The 20,684-nt window shown below is 35.2% G+C and overlaps 2 protein-coding genes across 3 annotated transcripts in view; one reads left to right on the forward strand and one right to left on the reverse strand.

Moving 5' to 3' along the window:
- Nucleotides 1–5,548, forward strand: part of slc5a10 (solute carrier family 5 member 10) — a 39,690-nt gene extending 34,142 nt beyond the window's left edge. Inside the window, exons 13-15 of the mRNA XM_056258735.1 lie at nt 1,374–1,589; nt 3,806–3,896; nt 5,294–5,548. Of these exons, the coding sequence (XP_056114710.1) occupies nt 1,374–1,589; nt 3,806–3,896; nt 5,294–5,490 (504 nt within the window). The 3' untranslated portion in view covers nt 5,491–5,548. The remainder of the gene's footprint in view (nt 1–1,373; nt 1,590–3,805; nt 3,897–5,293) is intronic.
- A 2,646-nt stretch (nt 5,549–8,194) lies between these two features.
- On the reverse strand, nt 8,195–19,858 carry grapb (GRB2 related adaptor protein b). Of its 2 annotated transcripts, none has more exons than XM_056258737.1 (6): nt 19,367–19,858; nt 18,481–18,578; nt 16,024–16,143; nt 9,859–10,027; nt 8,856–9,048; nt 8,195–8,809 (listed from the first exon to the last, which is right to left on the reverse strand). In XM_056258737.1, the coding sequence occupies exons 1-5, from the start codon at nt 19,442–19,444 to the stop codon at nt 8,869–8,871; spliced, it is 645 nt and encodes a 214-aa protein (XP_056114712.1). In that variant the 5' UTR covers nt 19,445–19,858; the 3' UTR covers nt 8,195–8,809; nt 8,856–8,868. The 2 variants fall into 2 exon arrangements, with proteins under 2 accessions (XP_056114712.1, XP_056114711.1); XM_056258736.1 differs by having other exon boundaries at nt 8,195–8,815.
- Nucleotides 19,859–20,684: the final 826 nt, after the last annotated feature.

Genomic DNA, 20,684 nt, shown 5'->3' on the forward strand with positions numbered 1-20,684 from the left:
CCCCGAGAAGATTGCCTTAAGAAACCAAAACTGGCCAGATGACATTCATAGGGGTAAGAAATAAATTGTTACAGTAGAACATGTTTGTGTAAGCGCATCTGTGTAAGTCAATGATACAAAATGTACAAGAATAAAATCAGTTTTATAGGCCTAATTATAAAATCTACTGGCTTTACACTCAAGGCATCTTTGTCAAAACACATACATAAATATCAGACACCCCTCACTGAAATATATATCATAGACAGACAGACAGACAGACAGACAGACAGACAGACAGACAGACAGACAGATAGATAGATAGATTGATAGAGATAGATAGATAGATAGATAGATAGATAGATAGATAGATAGATAGATAGATAGATAGATAGATAGATAGATAGATAGATACAGACAGACAGACAGAAAGACAGATGGACAGATAGATAGATAGATAGATAGATAGATAGATAGATAGATAGATAGATAGATAGATAGATAGATAGATAGATAGATAGATAGATAGATAGATAGAGACAGACAGACAGATAGATAGATAGATAGATAGATAGATAGATAGATAGATAGATAGATAGATAGATAGATAGATAGATAGATAGATAGATAGATAGATAGAGACAGACAGACAGAAAGACAGATGGACAGATAGATAGATAGATAGATAGATAGATAGATAGATAGATAGATAGATAGATAGATAGATAGATAGATAGAGATAGATAGATAGAGACAGATAGATAGATAGATAGATAGATAGATAGATAGATAGATAGATAGATAGATAGAGACAGACAGACAGACAGACAGACAGATAGATAGATAGATAGATAGATAGATAGATAGATAGATAGATAGATAGATAGATAGATAGATAGATAGATAGATAGATAGATAGATAGAGACAGACAGATAGATAGAGACAGACAGACAGACAGAAAGACAGATAGATAGATAGATAGATAGATAGATAGATAGATAGATAGATAGATAGATAGATAGATAGATAGATAGATAGATAGATAGATAGATAGATAGATAGATAGATAGATAGATAGATAGAAATCAGACACCTCTCACTGAAATATGACAACACTTCACTGGAATTTTCACACTTGTCAAGGGATCTTCACATGGCACTCCACCCTTAAGTACCTCAAATAAGCAAATAAGAGCCTGTCATGTCAGGAATCTCGGCTCAGAGTTCATTCAGTGCTGTTTTTCAGATACCTGAAATATATAAGGGTTTAAAAATAAACAGTTAGTTTAACAGTGTCCCACGCTCATGTAACACGTTGAGAAAAAGGAACACCGATGTTTGTACAGTAGAGCAGCAGAGCTGAATGTGTGTTTGTTTGGCATTGTGTTTGCAGGGAGCATTCTGGGGCCTGATGGTGGGTCTAGTGGTGGGCTTGACACGGATGGTCCTTGAGTTTGTCTTCCCTCTACCCCGCTGTGGAGTGTTTGACCCTGCTCCCTCTGTCCTAAGGAGTGTACACTACCTACACTTTGCCATCATACTGTGCGCCCTCACTGCTATTGTTGTGGCTGTGATCAGTCTGCTGACCCCTCCACCCAGTGAGGAACAGGTAATATTCTCTGTTGAAAAATGTTTTCATAGATTTTTCTAAATTTTACACCCATAATAAAATCAGATTTCCTATTAGAACCAAAACTTGAAGCCAGTCCAAATGGATCCTACTGGAAAAGTTCTTATAAGATTCCAAAATAAAACACATACAGTAGTTACCAATTATTGGGACAGAATTAGAAGAAATTAATCCTCTTAACCGCCGGCGGGCCCATTTGCCATTGCATGTTTAAAACAATAATATCTTAGTAAAAACCTAAAGTAATATTGCCAAACTATATATCATTTGAAAGCTTAAAATCTCTAGTTTTCATATTTGGTGGCTGTTATCTAAAATATATTACAGAGGAGCAGAAATTTATCAATTTGCAACAAGAATATTTCATATTCATTAGGAGTATAGGCCTTTATTTTGAAATAACAATAAACATGAAAAATCATGAAAGATTGGTAGAAACCTCAGTTTGTTTTCATGCCACGAGTTCAAAAGATAACACCAATTCCATTTTATGAGAAAAAAAGGTCTGAAAATGTTTTAAATATAAAGAAAAATGTATGGATTCTCGATTGGTAATGCGGCTGCGAGCTATAACGCTATAACGTAGTCTTTATGCATTTATTAGAGGTTTAATTCAAATCAAATACTGCCAAACCACCCATACTACTTCTGAATAGGATGTCTACTTCATAAATTGTATGAAAATTATGGAAATACATGGTTCAGATCACTTAAAACATATGAAAATGGAGGCGCCCTTATATGGGCAGTAATGGAGTCTGGTGTTCACCTAGTGAAAAAGTTGGGTACTGTGCCCGAATAAAATCTTACTGAAAGCTCATTTTTTGAGATATCAACCTAAAATTTGGAATACAACTTGTTCAGATTTTTTACTTTAATTTTCTTGCAGTTTTAGAGTAAAATATATTTTGTAATATATATATTTTATATAAAGTATGAATCATTATATTTTTACATTACACAATTTCATAAACTCAAACTTATATAACTTTTTTTTTTCTCTTTCATTTTTTACAATTTCTAGACTTCTACAATAATCTGGAAAATGTCTTATTTAAAACAAGACCAGCCATAGGTTTATATTCCAAAGCATTCCTGAATTACAACCATTTAAGTTTGGATAGTGATTTTTATGTCTATGCAAAAAAAAGGGGGGTGACAGTTAACAGGTTAAAATAATTAAAGGATTTCTTCTCCTTGTCTGGTCTCCTTTAACCGTCCAGTCTCAAAGACGTTGGCTTTGTTCACAATGGCATACCGTTCATATTTTGGGGTTGGAAATATTTTTTTATGTTTTTGAAAGAAGTCTCATATGCTCAGCCTTGGTGAATTTATTTGACAAAAAAAAAAGTAAAAACAGTAATATTGTGAAATATTTATATAATTTTAAAGATTTGTAGATTTTAAAATAGTTATTCCTGTGATGTTTATTAGCGTCACATGATCCTTCAGAAATCATTCTAATATGCTGATTTCTTAATACTATCAATGTTGAAAACAGTTGTGCTGGTTAATATATTTGTTGAAACCATTATACATTCCTTTTTATTTTCAACATTCTTTGATGAATAGAAAGTTCAAAAGAGCCGCACTCATTTGAAATAAAAAACTATTTCTAACATCATAAATGTCTTTCTGTCACTTTTGATCAATTTGATGTGTCAGTATTCATTTATTTTAAAAAATCACACCGACCCCAAACTTTTGAAAGGTAGTGTACTTTCTGCAGTATGTGAAACAGCATTATGCAAACAGTAGTATGCTACATTTATTGTTGTCACATGACCTCATTACATGCATTCTGCAATTGGCATATCAGTACAGATATAAAAATGGTTCTTTTGCACATTTAATACGATTTTGTGGAAAATTTGTCTCAACTTTGACAGTCTAATCAAATAATGTGTAAAGAAAAGATCTTAAAATCATACCTGATATTACTTTCAGTTCCTTTGTCATACTGGAAAGTGCATTCCATTACAGGATTCCTGCATTACAGGAAACAGAATTATAAATACATTAAAAGTACTGTGCCTAATATACTGTAGAAATAATAAGAGTAGTATGCTGTTCTAAACATAACTTATACAAGATACATTTTGATGTCTTTTATCAAGAATCAAGTAATTTAATAAAATCCAGTTGTATTTTTGCAGCATGTCATATAGATTGGCTTGTGTTTGATTTCGTTTCAGATACATAATCTTACCTGGTGGACTCTCCACAACAGCGCTGAGAGAGAAATACCTCTACAGAAAGTAACTACACTCAGCCGCAGGACAGATGGTACGAAACACACACACACACACACACACATTGGGTTATCATGTTTTATGGGGACATTCGATTGACATAATGATTTTTGTACGAAGTGTATTCTATCCCCTTACACTAACCCTACCCATCACAGATAACTTTCTGCATTTTAAAATTTTCAAAAAACACCACTTAGCATGATTTATAAGCCGTTTTCCTCATTGGGACCAAAAAATGGAAATGGATTTTGGACATTGCCATCTTTGAGGGGAAATTTTGAGGGGAAATACTGTAGGGTTTACCAGGACCACACACACACACACACACACACATAAGTACGTACATACGTTTGTTCGACTATATTAGTGAGGGCATCTCATAGACTTCAATTGTTTTTATATAATTTCTGATATAAACTCGAAACCTGTGCAAAATATTAGATTCGAATATAAACATGATTTGGCAAATTTATAAGCCTTTTAACCTAGTGAGGTCCATTTTTGAGTAGTGAGGAGATTTTTGACATCACAAGTTTAGATAAACCTGGACACACACAAACTAATCCTGCTTCCTGAGACAGAATGGAGGTGTGAGAGGAGTTTACAGTATGATCGATCTCATGAGGTTTGTTGCGGTCTATTCATCAGGGTGTGGTGGTGTTCTACATTTATGTATCAGTTGGCAAAACAAAAGATTATTATATGCGTGGGAACACACACAAGGAACTGAGAAAAATACCAATTGTCATTTTCTTGGTTTGGAATGTAAGTAAGCTTAATGCATAAGGTGGATTATGTTACCAAGCACAACATTTGAAAACTGGAAGGCTTAAGTTATATGCAATCATGCAATATGTCATTTCATTCAGTTTTTAAGCATAAAAAATGTCCATGGATTTTTAAATTGTACCATGATAATACCTTGGTATTCTTACAAGAACCTTAGAATATCATGTCAAGTCAAGTCACCTTTATTTATAGCACTTTATACAAGATTCTTTCAAAGCATCATCACAGCAATATACAGGAAAAAATCAATCAAAAATGCACACTTCATCAAATATGAGACAAATTCAAATTCTGCTGTAAAGCAGCTCTACAGAAGACAATAGTGACATTAATCAGATCAAATCAGTTCAGTTGAATAAAGTTCATCAATCGTGAAATTCAGCTACAAGCAGCTCTACAGCAGAACAATAGTATCATTTTACAGTTCGAGTCAGTTCCATGTTGATTCAGTGTTAATTCGTCAATTATGAAACAAAGTTGAATCAGCTATAAAGTAAACCCTTTAAAGCTGCCATGTAAATCCCATAGTTTATGAATATGGTAATCATGATGAAACATCAAAAGCATACCATCTGATACTATCACTGTACCGCTCCTTTGGCAGTTCATTTCACAGCCAACATTTTTGTTTCAATCTAGGCTGTGAGTCTGTGCGCAGGGGTAAGTGTGTGCGCACCGCTGGGTTCTGTAGTCCCCGACCTGGCCGAATTGTGTCTGGGAATTCATCTCCCATCATTCACAGCATCAGAGAAGATCCCTTCTGGTCTCGCTTCTGCTGCGTCAATGCCATCATTCTCGTGTGCATTAACATCTTCCTCTATGCTTACTATGCGTAACGTACTCAAGCTAACAGTCACGCACATCAGTTTTTTTGTCATTATAATATAAGTGCATCACCTAATATATATATATATACAAATTACTAATTAATAGTTGTTCAGTTACCTTTTCATATAATGCATATGTTAAACAATTGTACATTCAGTGCCGCTGCTAGCCATTTTGGTGCCCTAAGCATAATTCCTTTATGATGCCCCCCCGCCCCCCCCTAAAAAAAAAACATTTTCATTTAGGGGGGCTAAGCCCCCAATGAGGGTATGATTTATAAAAAAATTAAAAAGCTAAAAAGTAACACTTTAGATTAGGGTCTAATGCTTACTATTAACTAGTTTCATTACCATGCAATGGCATGGTTTTATAATCACTGGGATCCCGAATTTGAGGCAGGTTAGTTAGGGGTGTTCGGGGGAAATTTTGGATTTTTCTGAACTACAGATGTGCATTTTAAGATGTTGTGAAGGCAAAAAAAAAAAATCGATAACAACAGCTTTAAAACCATGTCAGTGGGCAGCTGATTATTTTTCTCTCCTCATCAGCATCACACTCTTTTTCTCTTTGTTTTTATCTTGCCCTGTCTCTCCCCCTCCTAAAGTTGGCTTTTTTAATTTACTAAAGGTTACAATTTGTATTTTATTCTCAATATGTACACATTCATTATAAATCCTGTGCCTAACATGATGAAAACGGCTTTGTTCATGTTTCTTGTCCCCTCACAATGACAGTAGCCTAAACTATTACACTAGGCTACATGTTAAATAGGCCTATTTTCAGTTCAAAATGGCGAAATTAGACAAAACTATATTAGTTTGCCTAATTATTTTTTGTCATTCGTTTAACATTTATGACCTAAAAAAAACTGTCAAATAAAGTTAAGTTTAGCTACTTACATCTTATCTCGCACTTGACCGTACACTGAAGCGTCGAGTTGCACTGTTGAAATTCGCGCTCAGCGTCTGTGAACATAAAGCCCGCCTACTTTGATTTGATTGGTCATCTCAAATATTCTGACATTGACGAGCAGTGACAGACCAATGAGGCTCAGATGAACACACACATGGACACACACACCCACACACACCCTGTCCTGTGTTTCTGACGTGCTCTCTGTCTCTGCTCGGCGCCGCTGCGGAATGAAGAGGAAGAACGCGCTGAATCTGATTATAACAAGAAGTTTGATGATTGGTTTTTCATTAGGCTATTTTTAGTGCCCCCTCAGCACTTGGTGCCCTACGCACAGCGCGTGATGCGCGTGGTGGGAGCGGCGGCGCTGTGTACATTTACCTTTGAGAATAGGGGAAAAAAAGAAGTTACCATGAGTTTTCTCACAGTGCATGTTGCAAGGCAATATGCTATGCATAAAGTAAGATCTTATGTTTGATAAATATGTTCACATTAACTGGGACAAAAAAAAACTCATTACTAGATACTCCCAAAGAAATGGGTGTAAGTTTAACTGCAGTATTTCTTCTTTGAAATAAATGAACAGTGATTAAACTGTAATGTTCTGTACAGCACATCAATGACTGTGTAATTTGTGTCTAAATAATTATTTCAACAATAGCGTGAGAATAGCCTATATTATATGGTTGTAAGAACAGTTTGTAAATGAAAATCAGGGTGGGTTACATGAAACATTAACTTGAATATTTGTGACTGTCTATATATTTAACTTTTTAGTTTTCTCTTAATTTATATTGTTTTATTGTTAATGTGCAAATGAAAAATTGATACATTAAAATTATGAAGCAATGTGTAAACCTAGTGCGTTGGGTTTGGGGTGTTTGTGTGGGAATGAATCATAGACGTACAGATGGATGATCTAATTTAAGGGTTTAATGCTCCTTTATAGAATATAAATGTGAACGGCAAGAACAAATAATACATTTAGTAGATAAAAGTTTATTTTTTCCCTTGAGTTGAAAGGTCATAGAGACAATATCTGCTCATGAAATACATCCTTACATTTTTTTACGCAATATTACACCTGATTGCTGTATTTCTACAAAACGTATACAGTTAAAATGTCTATCATGTATTAAATGCGTCCAGGCAATTTATAGGTGTAAATACGAGTCAGCAGTTTGGCTGACTCATATTGTATCACAGTACATCAGACCATTAACATTTCAGCAAAGCTTGCTAATATATACTATTTTGCATATCAATGAACAGCAGTTGGAGCTTAAAGAGAAAAATAAGTGTTTAACCTTTCATTTCACACATCATACATGTCAATGTAAATGAAATTACATTGCTTGTAATAAATAAACTGATCAATAGAGAAAGAATTACTTAAATTATGGTCACTCCGAAAATAATATTATCTTATTATTGCTTATTTTTTATGGTCATCACGTTAACGGCATAGAATCCCAAATGTTTTCACATGGCATGGGTGGATCCAACGTTTGTTTTCCATTGGAACATCAGTCAGAGGTCTTCCTGAACAGACATGTGACTGAAAACAATCAAATAACCCTCTCTTCTCTAATAAGAAGTACAGAAATACTTCAATTCATTTAATGTAAAAAATACATATAATTTCCGCATATCCTATACAGTTTTATAATCATCTCCAGTGGCCTATTTAACAACATAAATTCCTTTTTGTTAGTTTTATCCATGATTTGTCAAAATATGGTATTGGAAATTATTATTTTATATATATATAGTTACTGGTCTTAACTAAACCCTAGACTCACGCCATTGGCTGAGCAAATGTTTTTATAGCACCACAAAGCCACAGTGTTTACAAAGAAATCAATGTGCAAATTATTTAACGTTGTCTCTGAATATCAATCTAGGATTGGATTTTTTAAATCACCAAAATTGCCATTAATGTATGTTTCTAAAAAAAAAGAGAAAGAACATTTTCCAAGTATGTACAACTTTAATATGAATGTTCACTTTAAAAGAGGGAATATATAGTAGGTGTGAAAAAAAAATGATGGTTTTTTATGTCTATCAATTAAAAACATTAATTAAGAGCAATAAAACTCCTTCCATTTGAAAGGACTTGAAAGTATTTGAAAGAAGAATAGACAGGAAGCTCAGATGATGGCTGATCAGCGAGTAAATGTCACTCAATAGTCAACTGTTATAATCCTTAAGGGTGTTACAAAACTGGTTTGTTGACAAGTTAGAATTGCTTCCTGATTTGCTAAAAAATGATTTACAAAGAGATTGATGGGCAAATGCTGACCATGACACATAAGGTTTAATTCAAACCTTAATCACCTGATACACCAAACATTGATGCATTTGACTTAGTTCACCTTCAGACTTATGGAGAGTGTGTGTAATGGATGAGTAAGTCTCAGGCTCAGATTCAGGTGAGTTTAGCTGAACAGGACAGCGACACGTATAGCTAAAGTTCAGTGGTAAATTGGCTGCACATACTCTGGTGGGAAAACGCCCACTCTTCCCCGGCACCGCCCCCTCCAGCACTGAGCGTCCGAACAGTCCAGCACATCAATGACATCACCGCGCAGGAAACGTAGATGAGTCGCATGATGAGATGTGAAGTCGAAGAGGGCATGGGCATGGCGTGGCCTCTGAAACACACACACACAAAATTACGGGAAATGCATTCCAATTACGAGAAATTATGAAAAACATGCCACAAATGTGAGAAATAAAGAAATAATATCAAAATGTTGGAGGAATAAAGTTGCAATTAGGAGAAAGAAGTCTCACAATTGTGAAAAACATGCCTAAATTGTTAGATATAAAGTTACGACTTCCAGAAATCGTCTCAAATGTAAGAAAGTCACAGTTACAAAGAAATACAATCAAAATGTAAGAGAAATAGTTGCAATAGTCACAACTATGAGAAAAATTTGCAATTACAAAAAGTCTTAAAATGACGAGAAAGTCAATTGTGAGATATAAAGCCACGACTGAAAAATAAAGTTGCAATTAAAGTAGCAAAATAAATTTAATTTGAATTTATGAGAAAGAAATAGTCTATCAGAAATAGTCACAAAAGTCACAATTGGAAGAAATAAAATAGAAATTTAGCACAGTCACAGTTACATAAAAAATGAATTACGACTGTGAGAAATAGCTGCCACAATTGTGAGATATATAGTTGCAATTTATGAGAAATAAAAAGAAATAAAATACCTCTAAAGTTCAAAAGGATTCCCATAGAAAATCAGCAATGATATTGATAAAAGGAGGGGTCACATTTGGCTCTACGCATGCCTCGTTAGAGCTTGTAACAGGATATGATGTCACGCTCAAGCTAAAGAGGTTTGCATTGAGCCAAGAGATCCTCTATTGGTCAAACATCCTTTCGCTTTGCAAATTTGCAGATCAGAGTTCACCAGAGTTGAACTTTGGCACCTCAGTAAGGCTCTTACAGCTAATGATCCCTCGGGCTCTTGCAGGAAGACGGTCCTCTCTTTGGCAATGCTGTTGATTCTGTAGAAGTCCACCAGCTGGTTGAGGGAGCTGAAGACTTCATCCCATATGAAGTACTGCCCTAATCCATCCTTCAAAACCCTAAAGTGCTGCACGTGGTCCCCGTAACTAGAGAGAGAGAGAGAGAGAGAGAGAGAGAGAGAGAGAGAGGGTTGTTGCTTCTAGATTAAGGGGTAGATCTTGCCTGGACTTACCAGTTTATTAAATCTGAACTTGAGAGTGTATGATTAAAGGTTTTGCCCAATAAATCACAGTTTGACATTTCAACTCTCAGCAAGTTTTTGAATCACAATGATTCAGAAGAAGCACAGTGTTAATAACTGTAATCAAATTAGGCTCTGAACAAGTCTGTGCTTATTCTCCTGCAGATACATTACAGTATTCCTCTCAGATAAAATGTTCATTACAGTACATTCAACAGCGTACTAATAAATACACTTTCCCCCAGTTTCACAGACAAGGCTTGAGCCTAGTCCTGGACTAAAATGCATGTTTGAGCTGTTTTAACTAAAAGCAACTTGTCAGTGCCATTGTTTTGTCTCAAGATGCACACCAGTAATGTTTTTTTTTTTTCTAAAACACGTTTATAAAAGCAGCTTAAATGTATTAATTAACTAAAGCCTAATACTAGCTTAAAGGCAGGGTATGTGATTTGTTCCAGAATTTTTTTTTTTTGTTATGCTGGTTGCAAGTCTCTTCACATCCTGATAGCAATCACAAAGTTAAGTGGTATAAAGATATTTATATGTATGTATATATATATATATATATATACTGTATATATATATATATATATATATCATCTGTGGAAGGCACAGGACCATGCCATTCGGTCTGAATGCAGTGATACGATGTCCTTCCTGCCTGTCAGCTCACGCAGACATCATCAGTCACTGAGCACCGCAAACGAATCAGCAGCCACCTTTTACAGTTCCTCCTGATCCAAAACAATAAACTTATGCTGCGTTCACACCATAACTACTGTAATTTGGAAGAGATGGAAACCTGTGACGTTATACTCAGAGCGGTTCGTGACTCGAACTTATGCGCTTCAATGGCAACACAATCAACGCCGAAATGAATCTGCAGCAGTCAGGTGGTTCAGGTCAGAGTTCTTTAAGTTGTTTATGTTCATTATTATTGTAATGTTATGTGCTTTGAGACATGCTGTAGTTTAACACCGTCTCTCATGAAGCTTTTGTTTGCTCCCTGCTGTACACATTCATGTGTTTTGAAGGAGGCGTGGCTTTGGAGACGCTCTGAAGGGAGGGTGAGATGATCTTATGCTTTCAAAGCTAGCTCACTATTGCTAGCCACTCCATAAATTGCCTACCTCACCTTTAATCGAAGCCTTGTCTGTGAAACCAGGCCGAAAAATCAAACAATAATCCACACAAAATGCAACAATACAATATCAATATCCTTATGCATTTACATTTAAGATGCAATAATACAGTGGATGTCCAGTAAGTATGTGAAAAAGTATATTTTGTAACTACATGTGTTAATTGTTTTTCATAAACATATTTATCATCAATAATTGTTCCTCAATTACTCTTCAGTGCAAATGGAATTTAATTGCTGAAATCAATCTATCTTTCAGTCTATATTCTAAATTATTATTAATTTTAGAACATATCATTTTTATAATTATTTATTTATTACAATTCATTTTGATCACTTGCATTTGAATTTATTTTAAATATATATGTTTTGACTTTCACAACCCTTGTAAATTGGTAAATGTATATATATTTTTTTTTTACAAATGATTCATCTTATTTTTAATAAATTTGTTGTAAATAATTCTGATTTGAACATGCTCTTAATTGTTTCTGGTTTACTGAGAAACATGCAAACACTGACACACACCCTGCGCCTGCGGCATGTGTCTTTAATCACCTGATGGATCCACCCTACCACACCTGCTCTTAACCTGTGTGGGTGTTACTCACACACAGATCCATATCAGTCCACGCAATCCTGCATGGATCACTTTGCTTGTTCAGACAGAAACGGTGACAGAATGAGGAACTGTCTCTGGGATGTGGATTTGTGTGTGTGTGTGTGTGTGAGAGAGAGAGAGAGAGAGAGAATTGTACTAAAGATCATCAAAACAACAGGGCATGTTTAGGGAGAGTAAGACATTATAAGTCATTATAATCGAAGTCATTACATATGACCCAACATTAACAATTCTTAGACACAAGCTCCAACATAAACAGTCTCACATGAATTTTCTCGTTTTTGTGTAGCATTGTGCTTTCTGTTTACATTAAGCTTTTATTGTGATTGGCCCAAAACAACTGACCCGTTTTGTCATTCTCTATCTATAGGTTCAGTATAGTGTAGTCCTCAGATTTTTTACTGTTTTTGAAAGTCTCTTATGCTCACCGAGGGTGCATTTATTTGATAAAAAAATGCAGTAAACATTTTTATATTTTGAAATATTAATACAATTTAAAATAACTATTTTCTATTTGTAATATTTTAAAATAAAAAAAATCCTGTGGAGTAATAATGCTGAATATTCAGCTTATCATCAGTCTTCAGTGTCACATGATACTTCAGAAATCATTCTAATATGCTGATTTATTATTAATGTTGGAAACGTTTGTGCTGCTTGATATTTTTTTATAACCTGTTATATTTTTTTTCATACTTAAGCAGCACAACTTTTTCCAACTTTGATAATAACCGAGTATTAATCAGCCTATTAGAATGATTTCTGAAGGATCATGTGACAATAATGGCTGATGAAAATTCAGCTTTGCATCACAGAAATAATTTATATTTTAAGCATATTAAAATAGAAAACCATTATTTTAAATTGTAATAATATTTGTTTCCCTGTATTTTTGATCAAATAAGGCTTGATGAGCAGAAGAGACTTCTTTCAAAAACATTAAAAATAGCAATGTGTCCAAACTTTTGACCGGTACTGTATGTATGTTTGTATGTATGTATAGTTCAGCTCATTCCTGAATGATGACTAGTCAATACACCATTCCAGCTGTGCTAAATTACACAATAATTTAATAACTATACCACAAAACAGCTGTTCATCAGCTACTGAGCACATTCCCTGGGGATCCATGACGTAGTCCAGGAGGTCTGTCGACATATATAAACATTTTCTTAAATTTCATGACTTTTCTGACTATTTGAACGAACATTTGCAAATGATATGCACTCAAAGAAAAAAGTGGTACAAAAGCTGTCACTGGGGAGGAACCTTTTAAAAAGGTTCTAAAATGTACCATTTAGGTACTAATATAATCACTTTTGGCACCAATATGTATCTTTGAGGTACTATTAGGTACAAAGGTGTACCTTTTGAAATTGTCCTCACCCAGTGACAGCTTTTTGTACCTTTTTTCTGAGAGTGTGTTAAGCATTCATGTTAGTTAGAGCTCCTAAACTAAAGGTTACTAAATGTCACTGTATAGGTCTGTAAAGGTTGATTTACCTAAAAAATATAAATGATTATTATTACTATATCTTTCTGTCTTTCCCTCTCTTTTCTTCCTTGCTTTCTCCCTCCCTCTCCATCACACACATGTAAAAACACAGAAACATCTGTGCTGGCCTCAAGTACTCAAGCTTGTTAAGAGGCACTATGCTAATAATATGTGACTAGATTGGATTCATTGTGCTGCAATTGTGTTGCAACTATCCCTCGATTTCTCTTTCAATTTCCTTCTCTTTGTCTCAGTAGAATTTGACGTTTTGGGTCAGGCCTTTAGAGGTGTAAAGCAAAGTGATCTAAAAATAATTCATGCATGTCCACCTTCCCAACGCACGCCAACTTATTCAATAGAGTTCTACCATGAGCTGTGAGCTGTAAATAAAAGAAGAAAAGAAAAGGTGTTGATGCAAAGACAAACATTACTATTATTGACATGAACAACCCCCCAACAATGAATGATATCTGAAATCATGCAGCCTATTACCTTTAAGCAAAACTAGTGAGCAATCAAATGGGTGAGATGTCCCATTAAGGGGTCGTTTACATGATACTGTTTTCAACTAAAAACTGAAAGAATTGTATACATTGTGGTTGTCCATTTACACGCCAATGGCGTTTTGGGTGCCTGAAAATGCTAACTTTTGAAAACTGGTTTCAAAGTGTAAACTACAAAAATGTGAATTTGTGAAAACGGTGAAGTCATGCACATGTGTATTACGTGTTCAGTCTATTTTTCTTTACAAAGTGACATCATCAACTACTGGCCTGGCAGCATAATGCAGTACGTATGCGAAAAACACAAAGGAAAAACGTTTCCTTTTTTAGTACATCGTTGTCGTGTAAACGTACCTTCAGTCACATCTAAAGTTCACAATATCATATTAATGCAGTGCGTTTTTTTTATTTTTATCAGTGCACATAATTTTTCTTTTTAAATTCATGTGCCCTCATAATCTTTAATGAAAATAACTTCCCCTTCCCTGCAGCAACAAACTCTTCTCTTCTCTGACGACGTGTTTACTGGCGAGAAGGCGGGGCAACATGTCACTCACATGAGATCGACCAATAGCAAACCACGACCATTTAAAGATCCAATCAATTCCCCATGGACAAAATCAAGCCCCACCCTACATTTTTTTTCTTGTTCATGAAGCCGTTTCACTCGGATATACGTCACAATAGGGAAGAAAAGACTCTAAACTTCTATTTCATGCTGACTTTAAAGGGATAGTTCACTTTGAAATTAATTTTTGATATGTTTTAGCTTACCTCAAGGGCATCCAAGATCTAGGTGTCTTTGTGTCCACAGTATTTTCAATTTTGATATTTTTAGGTCAAACCGTTCTTGTCTGTCAGTCATACAATGCAAGTCTATGGTCACCACCTCAAAGAGCATGCACAGAGAAGTCCAAATTAAACATGATTTAATGACTCGTAAATGTAAGTACACATTGATGGCCTAAGACACGAAACGAGCGGTTTGTGTGAGAAAACGAACAGTATTTATTTTGTTTTTACCTCTTGTAAACACAGCCACGTCCAAGTGTTCTAAGAGCGCGGGCACTTCAGTCTTTTCCGGCAAGCGCCGGAAGTGATCTCTCGCGCGTGTACGTCACTCATACAATTGTTTTATTTTTTTTTATTGTTTTTATTGTTTTCTTTTACGACGGTTTAAACATCCCAGATAAGCGCAAATTAGTACCCTTTTAATTAGCCGTCTTACCTACAATCTCTGTTCTGTGTAAACAATGAGGGACGTATACGCGCGAGAGATCACTTCCGGCGCTTTCCGGAAAAGACCGAAGCGCCCGCGACCTCAGAATGATCACTTGGACGTGGCTGTGTTTACAAGCGGTAAAAACGATATAAATACTGTTCGTTTTCTCACACAAACCGCTCGTTTCGTGTCTTAGGCCATCAATGTGTAATTACATTTACGAGTCATTAAATCATGTTTAATTTGGACTTCTCTGTGCATGCTCTTTGAGGTGGTGACCATAGACCTGCATTAAATGACTGACAGACAAGAACGGTTTGACCTAAAAATATCAGAATTGAAAATACTGTGGAAACAAAGACACCTAGATCTTGGATGCCCTTGAGGTAAGCTAAAACATATCAAAAATTAATTTCAAAGTGAACTATCCCTTTAATAGGCTCTTTTGAATTGAGCAAGTGACCCCCAGAACATCTAGCAATAATCTAGCAATCTGAACTGTGTATATACATGCAGTACATGCATAAATCACTTGTATGTGTTATGTGCATGTATAACACAAAGTGTTATAAAAAGTACTTTTTGCTTGGTATATTTAAAAGGTTTCCATTTCCACCAAGAGAACTCTGAACTGTTTAAATAGGTTCTGGAGTGCTGGGAGCAAAAGGATTACATCACAGCAAAACGCTACCATGCACTCCACTCTAATTAGAGTGTATTAATGAAGAGCCAGATAGAGTAACAAGGACACACATTAACACACACACACACACACACACACACATGCAAGCACACTCATGTCGGCTGTAGACATCAACACATGCAGGGAATAATAATATCAAGCCTTTATATGAAGTGTACATGTGTGTGGTAGAGGCGAGCAGTGAACGTAGGTTTCATTTGTAGGGTGTATCTGACCTGACAGACACAGAGAACTCTCCCGGTGTGCTCTCGCTCTCCCTAATGAGAAATGCTCCACACTCCAGCGGTCTCAGGCGGTTTTCTGCAGCCTGCCGTGATATTCCACCCACAAACCACCTGCAAAATACAAGCTCATCCGTCACAATACATCGTATTGTATATTTATAAACTGAAAGGGGGCTACTGGTATAGTAGTTTACTTTAAAAAAGGGGGTTCTTTGATCAGGCAAAAAAATGCTCAAGAAAAGATTTACTTGATTATTGTAGAACAGCTTTGTAGAAGAGAACAGAAGCAATTCAATGTTTTAAGTCTAGCCAGATTTTTTTTAGCTCAAACTATGGCCTACACTGACAAATGCACCTGTTGTTCAGTCTCAGTCTACCTCTTCCCAGCATGCACCAGGCTATGAATAATTAATATGGTCGTACTGTTGGACCATTTGCAAGTTTTTTATTTTTTTTATTGTGTTGTCACGTTTAGTATGTTATTGGATTGTGATGTCATTGAGTTTTTTCTCAAGCACTTTGCTCTCCATGTACATTTCATGGAAAATACATTAGATGAAGCATATAATTTTGAATAATTTAAAATCTTGTAAATAAAGGGAATAATCTGCACCGAACTCAAGTAACTTTCAAGTAAGACTTGATCTAAATAGGCAATTATTAAATTTAAATGTATGCATTTTGCATTTTTTTTACTTTTTAAATTGCATTTAAGAAGTACATTTTATCAGTTCATGCATTCTCTGGGAATTTAATCTATAGAAATGCCAAATTATTATTACAATTATGGTTATGGTTACTTTTTGAAATCTGTAAATATATATATATATATATATATACAGTATATGCAGTATATGTATAGATATGTTTATTTTTATTCATCACAAAAAAATTATAATAAAATTTCAGATTTTTTTTTTATTTCCAGAACAATTTGTTCACAAAATTCCTTCAGTGTTAAGAAGTACATGCATTGTTTTCATCATGTTTTCAGATTTTTAGAAATGTGAGTGTTTGCATGATATAGGGTATAGGAAACAACATGTTTCACTGTGCGCAAGTGTTCTGTCGTCTTTGCTTTGAGTTGCATTGACCGTAAGCCAATGTTTGATCTCATTCAGTCCTCTTTTTCATTACGATCATGAATATTAACTGACTCATCCTTTCAGTTCAAAATTACTGGTAGGTCATACCTACCAGTCATAAACTGCTCTTTTCAGGTCAAGCCACAGCATGTTTGAAGGGCTTTGGTCTGGTCTTTGATTTCTGCTAATCCTCACTGTCTCACAAGAATTTCAATAATCCGCATCATGGTAAAACTGCAGGGTAAGGAAGTCCTTATCTAGCAATGTCCTGACCTAGCAGTTTCAACAATAGTCACACCAACGGGAAGGCCACACCCACAGAAATTTGTAAATTGTATGACATCACAGTGAGGTGTAATGCTGGGAAATCCCTCCATTTGTACAGAGGAATGTTTCTTTTTTTTCTAGTCTGGACAAATCATATCAATTGTAAAATACATATAATCCTACACCCAACCCTAAAGCTCTGGCTGTGCATCCAACAGCACCATTCCAAGGTCAGGACTGATGCAATTGTCATCCACCACCTTGCACATCACAAATACAACATTCAGAACCACAGAGAAACAACACCTATCAAATACCTTCTGGAGCACAAACTACTAGTGATATCATGACTAAAAGAAATGACCCTTACTTATGGTGTATCTCAATCAGCTTTATATTCAAAAGTCAGTGCATTGATCAGGAAGTCTGTCATTTTAAGGGCAGTCTCAATCGCAAAATCTTTCCAGGGCACAGAAATGTTCACTCCCTAAAAAGACCCACAATACACCTTGAAAAACTAAGGAGCATCACTGCTCACTAACTGAAGTTAACTGAAGTGTGAAACATAAACCGCTAGAAACTCTTCTAAATGTCCAACATAACTGAACTTTTACATTTACATTTATTCATTTAGCAGACGCTTTTATCCAAAGCGACTTACAAATGAGAACAAAAAAGACATTAAACACTAACATGGTTTTCCCTTTACTGAATAACACATAAAATATCACTTTATCCCTAGATTTACTCTATTAGTGCAGTCCAATGCAAAGCATGCTGGGAACTACAGATACACAGCCCAGTTTCTAGTTATGTCAACAAAAAATGACTCATGCGGATTAAGTAAACTTCAGTTTTAAATATAGGCCTATTAGGTGGATTGAATTAAGTTGTGAGAAATCGTGTTACTTTAGCTCAATTTAATTAATTAAACTGAACAAGACGATTACTACAGCATTTATTTATATTAATTATGAGTTACAAGAACAGAACAGAAGATGACTGCAAAGTTTTCCCAAAACATCTTGATGAATTTTGTCATTCACAGATAATGTCACATGCTAAGTTAGATTGACTTTGGTCACGTGATACTTACGTGTGAGGTCTTACATTGATATAGTTCTTCGGTACATAGCCCCGCCTACCCAACAGCTCAGCTGTGTACCAGTTTGGATCGTCGTCCATGTTTGTCACCTAAAATAAGCATCAATGTTGAGATGTCCAATATCATCCTAGGTTAGAGAATAACTATTTGCTTAGTGGTAATTTAAACGACTTTTCAAGTATCATGTAACTATGTAACAGCCCCAGATAACAAATTTGGTAATAAAAAAAAAAAAAAAAAAAAAAAAACAGTTTGCAAAACAATGCAAATGACCAGTTTTCCGCTTAAGTTCAAATAACGCATAAACAAATGACTGACTGGTGTAGTGTTTTACTGACTAGTTAACATACAGTCTACCCTGAGAAATATTTAAAAATTTTCCCTAATAGATTTCTAATTATAAAGTAGAGAATAGCCCGGTTTCACAGACAGGGCTTAGATTAAGCCAGGATTAGGCCTTAGTTCAATTCGAATTAAATTCAATTAAAATTAGCTTTTATTAACATGCCTTAGAAAAATAATTACTGGTGTGCATCTTGAGACAAAACAATGGCAGTGACATATTTTAAGATATGCCAGTGCAAGTTGTTCAGTTAAAACAGCTCAAATATGCATTTTAGTCTGAGACTAGGCTTAAGCCTTGTCTGTGAAACCGGGGTAAAGAATTATCTTGCACTGTACCCTCCCACAATCTGCCCAGCTACATAACCCACCACCTATTCATTCAGATATCCAATCTGAAATAGATGCTAGAACACTGATGCACACACTGATCAAGTATTTTCTGCAAATTTCAGCATGCAGACTATAATCTTTGTAGTATCATACTAGTGTTCACAGTGAACTATTGCATGCACACATACACACTCAGACTCACCTTCAGGATGTCACCCTTCTGGAAACTGAGTTCATCACATTCACTCGCTCTGAAACTGTAAAGAGCCTCAGCCTCCATTGAAGAAAGAACAGAAGAGAAAATAACAGGCAGTGAAGTGGAGATGAGACCAGGATGAAGACAAGAAAGAGGGAAGAGAAAAAAAGGGATGGGAAAGGATGAGCACAAATGGAAAAAGATGAAAAGATTATTAAAAAAGAATGATGGAGATGTAGAATGGAGAGGGTGAATGAGAAGAATAATCTGTAGAAGGACGATGAGTACAGCCTTCAGCGCAGAAAAACTGGAGCGACAAAAAACATTGAGTGAAAAACTGAGGAAGCACAATGTTGATAGAGAAACGGAGAGAATATGTGTGTCTGCCAGTACAGCTGTGCAGTGGAGGGGGAAGGAGAGAGAGAGAAAGTGAGTGAGAGAAAAGAAAAAAGAGAAAATTAAAGAGAGCAGAAAAGCAGTGACCAGATCAGAACATCACATGCTTTTGATTCAATTTTTCAAATGGCCGAGATATAAGGAAATATAATGCGCAACAAAATGAATTGATGTTCTTATGTTGGCTTGACAAAGCCAGCAAACTGAAATCCTATTTAAGCTTCTTCTTCTTCTTCATCATCTTCTTCTTCTCTTCTTCTTCTGAGAATAAATTAAGTCAGTATCTCCTCCTATAGCTTTAAAGCTACACCCACCAAACTCAGGTCAGACCTTCAGACTGTTCTGACTCGGCTTGCTATATCTTTTCTAACTGATTGGACTTAGGTTTTCGTATCAAAACTATGAAAACTCCCATAGAATTTCATTGAGGGGATCAAAATGTTTATACTCTAATAGAGTAGCTTCACATCCACCAAGTATCTATCACTAGCAAAGCCTAGCAACTAGGACATGCTAAAACATGCCAGCAACATGCTAATTCATGCTAACAACGTGTTAAAACATACTTGCAAAAAATATGAAATGTAAAACATGCAATGTAAAACATGCTGGCAGCATGGCTAAATCATTCAAGCAATGTGCTAAAACATGTTAGCAACATGCTAATTCTAAGAGTAGGGCTATGATAAATCATGTTAGCAACATGCTAAAACTTGTCAGCAACATGTTAATTCATGCTAGCAATGTGCCAAGTCATGCAAAACATGTTAAACCATGCTAGTAACTTGCTATTGTTATTCTTATTATTATAATTGATTGGACCATTTAGTTGATGTGTTTTGTATTCATACATTTAAAAAATATATACTGTGTATATATATATATATATATATATATATATATATATATATATATATATATATATATA

This window comes from Rhinichthys klamathensis, unplaced genomic scaffold (assembly GCF_029890125.1).
Source record: "Rhinichthys klamathensis goyatoka isolate OS25496 unplaced genomic scaffold, OSU_Roscu_1.1 h1tg000157l_1, whole genome shotgun sequence".
In the NCBI taxonomy this organism is placed as follows: domain Eukaryota; kingdom Metazoa; phylum Chordata; class Actinopteri; order Cypriniformes; family Leuciscidae; genus Rhinichthys; species Rhinichthys klamathensis.

Coding starts and splice junctions, on each gene's coding strand:
- grapb (XM_056258737.1), bottom strand. CDS start 19,444: ATGGAGGCTGAGGCTCTTTACAGTTTCAGAGCGAGTGAATGTGATGAA. Junction 18,579..19,366: donor AGAAGGGTGACATCCTGAAG/GTGAGTCTGAGT, acceptor TGCTTATTTTAG/GTGACAAACATGGACGACGA. Junction 10,028..16,023: donor GAGTTCTCTGTGTCTGTCAG/GTCAGATACACC, acceptor CTCTCTCTCTAG/TTACGGGGACCACGTGCAGC.